The sequence below is a fragment of the Dipodomys spectabilis genome, unplaced genomic scaffold (assembly GCF_019054845.1).
Source record: "Dipodomys spectabilis isolate Male_0828 unplaced genomic scaffold, ASM1905484v1 ptg000219l, whole genome shotgun sequence".
Classification (NCBI taxonomy): Eukaryota; Metazoa; Chordata; class Mammalia; order Rodentia; family Heteromyidae; genus Dipodomys; species Dipodomys spectabilis.
Genome location: NW_024870896.1, coordinates 1,437,197 through 1,449,959, shown reverse-complemented (window position 1 = coordinate 1,449,959; position 12,763 = coordinate 1,437,197). Strand labels below are relative to the sequence as shown.

Genomic DNA, 12,763 nt, shown 5'->3' with positions numbered 1-12,763 from the left:
TCCCAGTACCACCAAAAAATAAAAATTAAAAAACGAACTAGGCTTCAGGCCCTTCTCCCAGGGCTTCTGCTTCAGCAGGCCTGGAGCTGAGCCTAGGGCTCTGCATTTCCAACAGGTCCCCAGGTGAGCTCAGGGCTGCAGGCTGACTGCACCTGGAGCGGCTCCTCACTCCACACTGCCTCCTCAGGATCCATCGTGACTAGACACCGGCCCAGCTGCCAGCAGCTCAGGACAGCCCTGGCCCAAATGGGGTACACTGAGGCCTGTGTCCCACCAGGCTCATCAGGGCCTCTGGACACCAGACCACACCCCTGGGTGTTTTATGGTTTATTCACTTGACAGGAAGCAGGCATTGGTCCTGGGGGTGGGGGGTAGGCGCCATGCTTTGGGCTAAGTATTGGCCACTGAACCTAAGAATCTTGGAAAACCAGAGCAGGGCCTACCACAGACAGGCTCAGGCCAGCCACCGACAGACCTCACACGCACTCGAAAGAGTCGCCATGCCAGAAGGCCTGAGTGACAGATGTATAAATTCCGAGGTCTCCCTCCGAGCCCCTCCCTCCCCCATGTCAGAACCCTGGAAAGCAAGGCTGGCTTGATATCTAGACGCTGGCCCGGCTCCGCTCCTGGCCACCATGGAAGCCGCGTGTGTTGTCGGGGCCCCGGGGCAGCCTCAGCACCCCCACAGGCAAGCCGTCGGCTGTCTGGATCCTCCTGGAGAGCAGGGGGCTGGCTCCTGGGCTCTTCTCTGGTGTGGGTGCTGCCATCTCGGCCTGGCGGCGCCTGCGCACCCAGGGGCTGCCCGAGGGGGTGATGCTGCTGTCAGAGGAGTAATCGGCGCCCTTGCGGCCGCCCTCGGGGCTCATGCTGGCCTGCAGTCTGCCCTCCTCAGCCAGGGGTGACTTTCTGGAAACACCCTTGCGCTGGGCGGAGGGGCTGCTCCAGGGGCTGGAGCACGGGGAGGCATTGGGGCTCAGGAAGAGGCTCTGGTGGCTCGAGGGGCTGAGCTTGGCCACCACAGGCCTCCGGCCAGCCATGGGGGATGGGGGGCTGCTCTCGGGATCTGAGGAGCTGTTGGCAGAGGACTCATCGCCCGCGTACTGAAGCTCTTCCACCCTCTTGTTGGGGGACTTGTGGAGGAAGGTGTTGGAAGGGGCCTCGTCACCGGGGTTCCTGTCTCTGAGGACTTTCTTTTTGGGCGGCTTCGTGCCGATCAGGATGGCCTTCATGCCATCCTGGCCCTCTGTGCTCATGAACTCGTGCGCCTTGATGGCCGCCTCCACCTCCTCGAACTCCACGATGGCGCACTCCTGGGTGCCCACCTGGCTGTAGCGGCTGCCAATCCTCCGGATGTCCGGGGGCAGGTCTCTTCCGGGCTTGAGGATCCGCACAGACGAGAGGACCCCAAAAGTCCCGAAGACCCTGAGGAGGTGCTCCATGACCCTCTCCTGCAGCCGTCCATTCTTCTGGGGAGTGGCCGAGGCCCAGGGTGTGGGGGACAGGTGCAGGTCGTACACCAGCAGCATCTTGCTGGGGAGGCTCTCGTTGGGAAAGAGTGGGACTGGGGTGGTCCTCCGCACCTTGCGGTGGTCCTCATTCAACTCCAGGGTCCCTGAGAACTGTAGGGCATGCGCTGTGGTCCTCCAGTCCCGAGTGAGGTGCTTCACCTGTGGAACGCAAAGTAAGGCTGATGCACCCATTGCCTGCCTCCCTCAGCCCTGTGACGCCAGAATCCAGCCATACCAGGTTCCTGAAGGCAGGAATGTCACACCAGGGCACCCAACGTAAGTCCTGAAGATTACCCCCCCCCCTTCCTGCCTCACCAGATTCATCCATGACACAGATCTGTTAACAGTGCCTACCGCATCCAGCTGCCATCCACACCCAAATCCACATCCAATTTGCTCTATCAAATTTGGAACAGTAGCCGGGCACTGCCATCCCAGCTACTCAGGAGGCTGAGAGCTGAGGATTGTGGTTCAAAGCCAGCCCGGACAGGAAAGTCCATGGGACCCTAATCTCCAATCAACCAGCAAAAAAGCTGGAAGTGGAGGTTGTGGCTCAAGTGGTAGAGTACCAACCTTGAGCAAAAGCTCAGGGACAGTGCCCAAGCCCAGAGTTCAAGCCCCAGGACCGGGGGCGGGGGGGTAGGAACAAAACTGAAATGGTGCCTGGCTCTCAGCAAATAGCCCATAAAACGATGTGTATCCTTCCTTCCTGGGAGATTTCACTATTCTGCATCTCAGCATCTCATCTGACATAGAAGCTTCCAGAAGGTCATCTGACGTCTCTGTACCATCTTCTGTGAATCATGATTTTCAACCCAACCTGGCCTCATCCTTGCCCCAGGGTGGAGATGGAAACTACGCATGGAGGGAGCATGCGGCACAGAAATGGGGGTGATTTCTAGAACCCCTTCAATGACTCAGCCTGGAGAGATGGTGGAGGGGCGGGGGAGAAGCCAGAATGGTGAAGTCCCAGAATCCTCCTGAGGCTGGGCTGGAACCCCAGGAGCCGGCCCTGACCCTCAACCAGGGGCCGCAGCAAGGCCAGCAGCGTGGTACCCATCGGGGAGTTGCCCACACAGGGACCTTGGCAGCAGGAATTGGCCATGGGCGGGACTGAAGGGGAGAAGGCAGTCACTTAGGGGCAGGGAGAGGGTGAAGATGGCGGCTGAGAGCCTGGGAGCAGGCAAGGACTCTCCAGGTGGGTCTGTCGAGCCCAAAAGAAGGCAGTCACTTAGGGGCAGGGAGAGGGTGAAGATGGCGGCTGAGAGCCTGGAAGCAGGCAAGGACTCTCCAGGTGGGTCTGTCGAGCCCAAAGTCGGCACTGCACCTGCTCGACTTGGGAGGGAAGGTCAGGCTACCTGACCCAGGAGGGCTGCAGAAGTCTGAGCGAGTGCACAGCCCCCCAGGAGCAGGGGCGATGATGGTCTGGGGTCCCCCAGAAGCAGCCATGATGGGCTGCAGAGGCTGGGTGTCCAGGTACCACCAGGGCAAAGCAGCAGGGAGCCCCAAAAACTTCGTAAGAGTTTAGAAACTGCCCAGTTCCAAGGAGCAAACCCAGGATGTGCTTGACTCTATTGGCAGAAACTGGGGGAGGGAGGGGGGCTTTTCCCTGTAAGCACTTGGCTCCCCATTTCCAGGAATGAAATATCCACTTCCTTCTCCTGGACCTTGACAACTCCTATTCATTCTCCAGGAGCCTTTCCCAACATCACCACCTCTGGGAAGGCCTCAGTTCTCCCATCAGGCGGCTCTCAGAAGAACTGGCTGTGTCTAGTGTCAGACTGTGTCTGGTGACACTGAGGGCAGGACGCTCACAGGCCTGCAGTGTGCTCGAGGAACGAATAGAAGGAAGGCAGAGCGGATGGGGCCAGGCAGAGCTGAACTTGGGGTGCTTCCCTTCCCTGCTCACTGACAAGGTTCAGGGCCCTTGGCCAGGACCCACGGCTACGCAGCCGTTATGCAACAGGCTGTCAGTAAGCACACATCCCCAAGGAGACAGACTTGTGTTCCACCCATCTCTCCCTCCCTCATCCCCCTCTCCTGGCCAAACACACAGGAGCCCGGCCTCCTGCTCGTAGCTTGCTGGATCACATTCTTTGGAGTGTGTTGTTTGTTTTTGTTATTTTGGTCTTGTGCTTGTTAGGCAGCAGCTCTACCACTCAAACCATGCCCCCCTCCAGCCTTTTTTGCTTTAGCTTTTTATTTTTGTTTATTTCCTGGTACAATTCTCACTTTTTGTCCAGGCTTGCACCACAATCCTTGTACCTGGGCTTCCCAAATAGCTGGGACCAAGTTAGAAGGCAGCACCCTGGACTTCTCATTGAGATGGGGGTTTCCCTAACTTTTTGCCTGGGTTGACTTTGAACTGTGATCCTCCTATCTCTCCCTCCCAAATAGCCGGGATTACAGGCATAAACTACCATGCCCTGCTGCATGTGTTGAATAATGACCCTTAAACTTGTTTTTTTTTTTCCTCATCAGTCCTCAGATTAATAAAAAAATAATTGCTAGTCACCAAGGCTTCAAAGGAATTTGACAGATGTCAAAGGCCACAAGCCCGAGCTCCCCAGAGACCCGGACAGGGCTCTGCAAGGCTGGCCTCACCTTCTTGAAGGAGGTGAGCAGCTTGACGCTCACGAAGCCCAGCTTGTTCCTCCGCACGTGCTTCAGCAGGAAGGCGTCCTTCTCCAAGTTCTCGTCCGAGAAGTAGAACTCGATCTGCTCCACCAGTTTCCGCACCAGCTCCTGGTCTGGGGGCTTCCACGCCTCCTCCAGATCCTCGCCCTCGTTCTCGCCTCCACTCGTCGTGGTACCACTGAGGCCGAGGAGACAGAGGGTTATAGTGGGGGGGGTCCGGACCAGGTCCCCCCCAAATTCCCATGCTGAAGTTCCAGCCCCCTGGAGCTGGGAGAGCCACCCCGAGTAGGGATAGGCTCCCTACGGATGTGGAGGGCAAGGGGGGGGGTGAGATTGTGGAGGAGGGTGCAGCCCTAATCTGATCCATGGAGAGACGATGCCAGATGAAGGCTGGAGGCCAGGGGGATGCCTGTAATCCCGGCTATTCCTATTGCTTTGCTCCCCACAGGCACGCAGGGGGCTGGGCCTGGTTTTAGGGCACGCAGGCAGGAAACCATCGCTGGTGCCCAGCTTCAAGTCCCAATCCACACACACGTCTCCACTCCCCGCTCCAACCCTCTAATGCTACGGTGCACATAGATCATTAGCTCCCGAGCCCTCACGTGAGGGGGAGCTACTGGTAGCACTTATGGAGCATCCACAAGGCGCCGGGCTCCATGCCTGGCACCGAGAAACCAAACAAAACCAGACGTCTCTCTGCTGTGGCAGCAGGTGCATCCTTGGTCATGGAGAAAGATCATGGACACGACACTCCTGTCACTGGCCGCAGTGGCCCACTGGGTCTGACCTATCTATCAGGCCACGACCTTGCTCTCTGACCTTGCAGTTCTGACATATTCCACATGCCCTGCAGAAAGGATACACCTGGTGACTGGTTCTGCAGTTCTCAACAATGGCTGGGAGAGGAGAAGGGACATCTACACCCCTCAGCTCCATATGCACAGATAAATAAACCGGTGGATGTCATTAGGAATCAAGATTTTTTTTTTCACTGTAAAAATAAATAAAAGAACTACCCCACAAAAGCACAAGCTGTAATGGGAAGCTGGAAATTGGAAGTGACCATATATATATATATATATACATATATATATATATGTATACATATATGTATATATATGCATATATATATATTTAATTTTCAAAACAATCACAGCCCTGTAGCAATAGGCTCTTTTATTCTGGAGTCTGGTGTCTGAATACTTTCTTGTGATCACTCGAAAAACCACAAGTCCTGTGGAAAAGGCCAGACTCTGTGGCTGCAGTAGGAAAAGTACAAATTAAGCCCAGGGTGTGAGCACCCGGAAACAAGAGATGAACACATCCCCCAAGGGTGGGCCAAAGTCACCCTGAAGGGACTCCCAAACTCCACTGTGGGCTAAAATAACATGTGTGACTAATTCTGAAAAAGGAGAATAAACACAAATCCACGAAGGGGAATGGGCATTCAAGCCCAAAGCAGCCCTTCGTTGAAGCTATCCAACATGACCACTCTCCAACCTCTCCTCTCCGCCCCCCCTCCCTCCCTCCCTTCCTCATTTAGTTACTTTCATCAAATAATCTTGAGTTGATGCCTTGTGTATCCTGGACTGTGATCCTCTTATTGACACTTCTGCATAAGTGGGAAGGCAAGTACACACCACCATACCCAGCCTTTTTATTAGTTGAGATGAAGTCTCAAGAACTTTTTGCCTGGATTGGCCTAGAACCACAATCCTCCTAATCTCTGCCTCCCCCAAGAATCTGGGACTATAAAAGGAAGCCACTACACATGCCTGGCAAAGCTTTTTATCTTCCTTTTCTTTTTATCTTTTTTTTTTTTTTTTTTTTTGCAGAAGAATGCTAGCCAATAAATGTCCAAAGAATGAGAAAAGGAGAAAAATCTTCCATTTGTAAGCCTCAGTTAACTCACTGACTCAGGTAAGACTCCAAAGGATGCTAGCGCCCTTAGACAAAAGGATTATTGATGAGAAAACAATCTCACAGAGATAGGTAACACACCACCTACTGGGACCCAATTTGGAATAAATAGGAAATCTAAATGTATCAATAACAACCAGAGGGATTAAACTGGCAAGCAAAAATTGCTTGTCATAGAAAGGAAAGCCCAGAACCTGCTGAGTTCTACCAGACATTTTTTTCCCCTGGTTGTGGGGCTTGAACTCTGGGCTTGGGTGCTATCCCTCAGCTCTTCTACTCAGCTTGAGCCACAGTACCACTTTCGGTTTTCTGGTGGTTTATTGGAGATAAGAGTCTCACGGACTTTCCTGCCCAGGCTGGCTTTGAACTGTGATCCTCAGATCTCAGCTTTCTGAGTAGCTAGGATTACAGGCATGAGTCACTGGTGCCCAGCTCTACCAGACATTTGAAGGACAACAATGCCAAGCCTTTTCAAGCTTCTGAAAACCTCATGAGGAAAGCAATAGAAAAGCAAGGCAAAATGCCAGCAATCTGAACTGGACAGCACCTTAGAAGGATTACTAGCCAAGTGTGGTGCTTCACACCTATAGTCCCAGCTACTTGGGAAATTGAGGCAGGAGGATCACTTGAGCTCAGTTCAGGACCAGCCTGGCCAACCACAAGATCCCATCATTTATAATGACTGAATAAACAAACAAACAAACAAAACCAAGATGCTCATTCACCATGATCAAGTGGGATTTGTTTCTGGAATTCGAGATGATTCAGCACACGCAAATCAATATTCAAACCAACACATCAAATTAACAGCATGGAGAGCCCACAGCCTATTCAGTAATTGCAAAAGGAAAGCTATACCTGTGGGGAGGAGAAATCTCCATAATCAAGCAGGCAAACTTAGTGCCACTAATGAGGTAATGCCATATAAATGCCAGAGCATGGATACAAGGTGTCCTTGCCCAAATACTTAATCCTGATGATTGAATCAAACCATAGCCATCACTTCTCACTTCCAGGAAGTATGAAGTGAACAGGAGTTGTTCCAGGACACCATAGAGACATCACCTTGCCAACCCAAAATGCAAGACACTCAAGATGGCTGACCTCATGTATCAGAAACAGCAAAGCATTAGAAGAAAACCAGAGAAGTAGGTAGGAATATTCCAGATGAAAAGCCTGCACAGAGACGTAACCAGCAAGCCTTCAGCCTGGATTGATGGGTTCTGCTTTGGGGGACAAGGAAGCGGTTTACAAAAATCAGTTGACGCATTGAGGAGGTGAGGGAGGGAACTGGCACTAGAGGATGTCAGAGGTAACTGGGGCGTTAAACTCCTCCGCCAGAAGGCGGCAACAGCCGTCCATCTCTTACATGGAAGGACGCTCATAAGAATTGTACCTGCTAGGCACCGGTGGTTCATGATTTTAATCCCAGTTACTCAGGAGGCTGAGATCTGAGGATCGTGGTCAAAGCCAGCCCAGGTAAGCAAGTTCAGGGGACTCCTATCTTTAATGAACCACCAGAAAACCAGAAGTGGCGCTGTGGCTCAAGTGGTAGAGTACCAGTCTTGAGCATAAAGAGCTCAGGGACAGAGTCCAGGCTCCGAGTTCAAGCCTCAGTATCTGTGTGCACGCATGCACATGCACGCACACAAACACACACATACACACACACACACAAACGTGCATGCACGAGCGCTGTTCTTAGGATTTAAATCCAACTTACATACTACTTTCTTACCCTAAAACTTACCCCCACTTGCAGGAAGAGCAAAGCTGACCTATCTACTCATCCAACAAATACAGCAAAATAATGACCTCCAGTAAATGTAGATGGCTGTATAAGAATGCTTGTGCACCATTCTGTCCCATTTTATGTGTAGAAATTTCCATGAGAAAAGGCATGAGTGAAAGGAAAGGCTTTCAGTGAGGGAGAAGTGGAGAGAAGTCTAGTGAGCACTCAACAGTGAGCACTCAGCAGTGAGCACTTGGTAGTGAACACTCAGAAGGTACAAAAGCTTCCCATATTGTCCACCCATTGCTCCTGCTCCTGCTGTAAGCCAGGTGCCATGTGCAGAAGAGCAGGGAGACGGACAAGAAGGGTCTTTTGCACATGGTGAAGTGCCTTTACAGAGCGCCCACAGCTGCCTGGAAGGAGTCACTTTAGAATCAACCTGAGGTGAGTGCTAGGACTCAACGCCCATACTGCAGAGCAGGACACCCATGCCTGAGGAGTGGGCACTGATGAAGAAGAGGATGCCCTGGTGCTCAGGGAACTGGACGGATAGTACTGTGTGCTCAGGGGATTGGGCAGACAGGACCCTGGGGGCATGAACTACAACACGCAGGGAGCTCAGCATTGGCAGAGCGCTGCTACTGCAGATTCAGGAATTGGTGGAGGGCGAAGCTGCTGCCTGGCTAGGCTGGGCTCGAACCGGGGACAGAGCTTCTCCTGTTCCTGGCTCTGGCTCCTGCTCTGTGAGCTCCTTGGCCTTGAAAGCCCCAGGGATATTCAGGAATCAAGCCTTGCTATGCCAGGAAGCACTTGACACCCGGCCCTCACCAAGCCCAGGCCACTGCATAGATAAAGCACTACTCTGGCATTGGAATGAAGGCTCTGAATTTAGAGTGGAGCTGCCCATCACCTCCACACTCAGTACCCTAGGAGTTGACCATCATCTCCACATTCAGTACTCCAGGAACTGACCATCACCTCCACATTCAGTACCCAGGAACTGACCATCACCTCCACATTCAGTACCCAGGAACTGACCATCACCTCCACACTAAGTACCCAGGGAGCTGTCTATCACCTCCACACTTAGTACCTAGGGAGCCATCCATGACCTCCTCATTCAGTAACCAATGAGCCATCCGTCACCTCCAAATGCAGTATGGAACAGAACCAAACAGTCAGTTGATAACAGATCTACCCTGTGAGGTCTACCGCAGCACTGTGGTGCTGGCCTTAGCCCCTGCAGGAGGTTTCTCCGCTGGTCTGCCCTAAATCTCTGGCTTCCATAGTCTCGACCTTCTTGACTGTGGAATGGCCCGAGCCCAGGTTGAGGATCCAGCCTTGGAAATAAAGTGCTCTTGAAAAACCAGGGGGACAAAACACCAACCTGAAAGGCCTATGCCCAGTGGGGACAGCCTAAGGCATCTGGCTAGGACAAGGCTCAGGGCCAAGGGCCCTACCGACTTCCAAGTGCCCAGTGTGGGGCAGGGAAACAATGAAGGCACAGATTCAGTGGGGAACTGGTGATTCTGGGGATGGGGTGGGGTGGGAAAGCTGCCAGGACATCTCTACAGGGACCAGAGCCCTGTCCATCACCAGCACATATCCCCGTGGGGACCAGAGTCCTGTCCATCACTAGTTCACACCACCACAAGGTCCAGAGCCCTATCCATCACCAGTTCACATCTCCATGGCGTCCAGAGCCCCATCTATCACTAGTTTACATCTCCATGGGGACCAGCTCTGTCCATCACCAGTCCACGTCCCCATGGAGACCAGAGCCCCATCCATCATCAATCCATCCTACAGGGATCAGAGCCCTGTCCCTCACCAGTTACTCCAAAAGCCCCACCTCCAAGGGTTACAGGCCTGTGCAGGAAGCAGATAGGAGGCCTGTCATGCTAGTATGATCCAGGGGACCCCATGAGGACTGTGGATAGGCTCGGGGCTTAGAGGATGGGGTCAGGGTCGGGGATGGGGTTAGGGCTCTAGGGATTAGGTCAGGGATAGGGCCCAGGGATGTGGTCTGGGGATGGGGTCAGGAATGGGGCCCGGGGATGGGGTCAGGGAAGGGGTTGGGGATGGTGTTGGGGATGGAGTCGGGGATGGGATCCAGGGATGGGGTCCAGGAATGGAGTCGGAGACGGGGTTCAGGGAGAGGTCTGGGGACAGGGTCCGGGGATGGGGTCGGGGATGGACTCCACGGATGGGGCTGGGGATGGGGCTGGAGATGGGGTCCAGGATAGGTCTGGGAACGGTGTTGGGATGGAGTCAGGAATGGGGTCCAAGATAGGGTCAGGGATGGAGTCGGAGATGGGGTCCGAGGATGAGATCAGGGATGGAGTCGGGTTTGGGGTCCGGGATGGAGTCCAAGGATGGGGTCGGGGATAGGGTTAGGAATGGAGTCGGAGATGGGGTCTGGGGATGAGATCAGTGATAGAGTCGGGTTTGGGGTCCGGGATGGGGTCCAGGGATGGGGTTAGGGATGGGGTCAGGAATGGAATCGGGGATGGGGTCCGAGAATAGAATCGGGGATGGAGTTGGGGATGGGATTAGGGATGGGGTCCGGAGATGGAGTCAGGGATGGAGTTGGGGATGGATTCGGAGGATGGGGTCCCGGATGGGTTAGGGATGGAGTCAGGGATGGGGTCAGGGATGGGGTCCGTGGATGGAGTCGGGGATGGGGTTGGGAATGGTGTGGGGATGGAGTCAGGGGCGGGGTTGGATGGGGTTAGGGAGGGGTCCAGGGGTGGGGTCGGGGATGATGTTGGGGATGGAGTCAGGGATGGGATTCAGGGATGGAGTCGGGGATGGGGTCCAGGAATGGAGTCGGAGACGGGGTCCAGGGAGAGGTCTGGGGACAGGGTCCGGGGATGGGGTCGGGGATGGACTCCACGGATGGGGCTGGGGCTGGGGCAGGGTTGGAGATGGGGTCCAGGATAGGTCTGGGAACGGGGTTGGGATGGAGTCAGGAATGGGGTCCAAGATAGGGTCAGGGATGGAGTCGGAGATAGGGTCGGGGATGAGATCAGGGATGGGATCAGGGATGGGGTCGGGTTTGGGGTCCGGGATGGGATCCAGGGATGGGGTTAGGGATGGGGTCGGGGATAGGGTCAGGAATGGAGTCGGAGATGGGGTCTGGGGATGGGGTCCGAGGATAGAATCGGGGATGGAGTTGGGGATGGGATTAGGGATGGGGTCCGGGGATGGAGTCAGGGATGGAGTTGGGGATGGATTCGGAGGATGGGGACAGGGATGGGGTCCGGGATGGAGTCGGAGATGGGTTGGGGATGGTGTCGGGATGGAGCCAGGGACGGGGTTGGGGATGGGGTTAGGGAGGGGCCCGGGGATGGGTTCCGGGGATGGGGTTGGGGACAGGTTAGGGATGTCCAGGGATGGGGTCGGGACAGGGCTGGGGCTGGGGCCCGGCCTCGCCCCGCGGTGATCGCACCCCGCCCGCACCTGTGCCCGCGGCTGGGCTCCTCCTCTCCCGCGCTGCCCCAGCCGGGGCTCAGGTACCGGGCCCGGCCGCCCGCGTCGCGCAGCTCCGCCCCCAGATCCTCGTCCTCGTCCTCAGCCTCCTGGATGGCGACGCGGATCTGCACCGGTGTCTCGGGGCCCGGCAGCGCCTCCGCGCCGGGCTGGGCCATGGTTCGCGGGCACGCGGGGACTGCGGCACCGCCCGGGACCCACGCCGCCAGGCCCGGCCAGCGGGGCGGCGGCGGCGGCGACTGCAGGGCGCGCGGGGGCGGCGCGAGCGCAGGGCGGCGGGGCCCGGCGCGGGGAGGACGGACGGACCGGGTCGCGCTCTGGCTCCGCCCCTCCGCATGGCCACGCCTCCTGCGGCCCGGTCCTAGCGAGCGCCGTCGGCTCCTCCCTGATTGGCCCCACCCTCGAATGGCCACGCCCCTCCGTGTAGCCACGCCTCTGATGGTGCTCGTGGCCCCGCCCCTTCGTGGTGGCCCCGCCCCGGGCTGTGGTCTCTGCGGGCCGCCTGCGGGGCCATCCTGGGATGGTGTCAGGGCTATCCTGGGATGATGCGTGTGCGGGGGTCCCTGCAGTCGGGCCAGGTCTCCTCCCTCCAGGCTGCCCGCAGGCGCAGCGCCTCCCGTTCCTCAGCTTCGTGTGATCTCTGGGAGAGTCAGGCAGAGCCTCGGCCGGGTCTCTGTGGGGGAGAGGCGGCTCCGCCTGTAATCCCGGCCCGGACGCCTTCAGTCCCCCGCACGTCGGCCCCAGGCAGTACGATCGCGGGGGTGGGGATGGGGGACTCAAACCCCAGGAGCCCCAGGCCGGCGTCCGCCCGGCGAGGAGGTACCAGGCACGCCCGGGACACGACCCCAAGGCTTCCCCGGGCTGCTCGCCGGGAGCCCGAGCCGCGGTGTCACCGCTCGGCGCTCCCAACGCCCGGCCCGCGCTGCCCAGGCGTCGTTTGTGGGCTCAGGAAGCAGGGCCACCGCAGGGAGGGCAGCACGCGGTCCTGGAGCCTGGGCCGGGCCCGGGAGCCACCCAGGAGCCCAACAAGGACAGCTCTCCCTTTCCCCACTCTCCCCTCCCCTCCCATTCCCTTCTTTTCCCTCTCCTCCCGTTCTTTTCCCCTCTCTCTTCCTTCCTTCCTTTCTTCCTTCCTTCCTTCCTTCCTTTCTTCCTTCCTTCCTTCCTTCCTTCCTTCCTTCCTCTTCCTTTCTCCTTCCTTCCTCTTCCTTTCTCCTTCCCTTCCTCTTGCTTTCTCCCTCCCTTCCTTCCTCCCTTCCTCTTTCTGTTCCTCTCCCCCTCAACATTGAAGCCCAGAACTCTCCTAAAAGATGAAGTCAAAGATGGATTCCTCAGGTGCACCAACTTTCATGATGTAAAAGTGTGTATAGACTTCACATTTCCCTCTCGCTCATTCTGATCTAGTGAAACACTGACAAAAGTTGTGTGTGGGTCCCAGGAAGACCCAGACTGGCCTTTGCAGGTCAAGGATGAG

The 12,763-nt window shown here is 56.2% G+C and overlaps 1 protein-coding gene across 1 annotated transcript; it reads right to left on the bottom strand.

Annotated features, from left to right (window-relative positions):
- Window positions 1–319: 319 nt before the first annotated feature.
- On the bottom strand, window positions 320–11,488 carry Larp6 (La ribonucleoprotein 6, translational regulator). Its single transcript, XM_042697431.1, has 3 exons — window positions 11,260–11,488; window positions 4,113–4,323; window positions 320–1,667 (listed from the first exon to the last, which is right to left on the bottom strand). Exons 1-3 carry the CDS (start codon window positions 11,445–11,447, stop codon window positions 603–605), a joined length of 1,464 nt encoding a protein of 487 aa, XP_042553365.1. The 5' UTR covers window positions 11,448–11,488; the 3' UTR covers window positions 320–602.
- Between the last annotated feature and the right edge of the window lie 1,275 nt (window positions 11,489–12,763).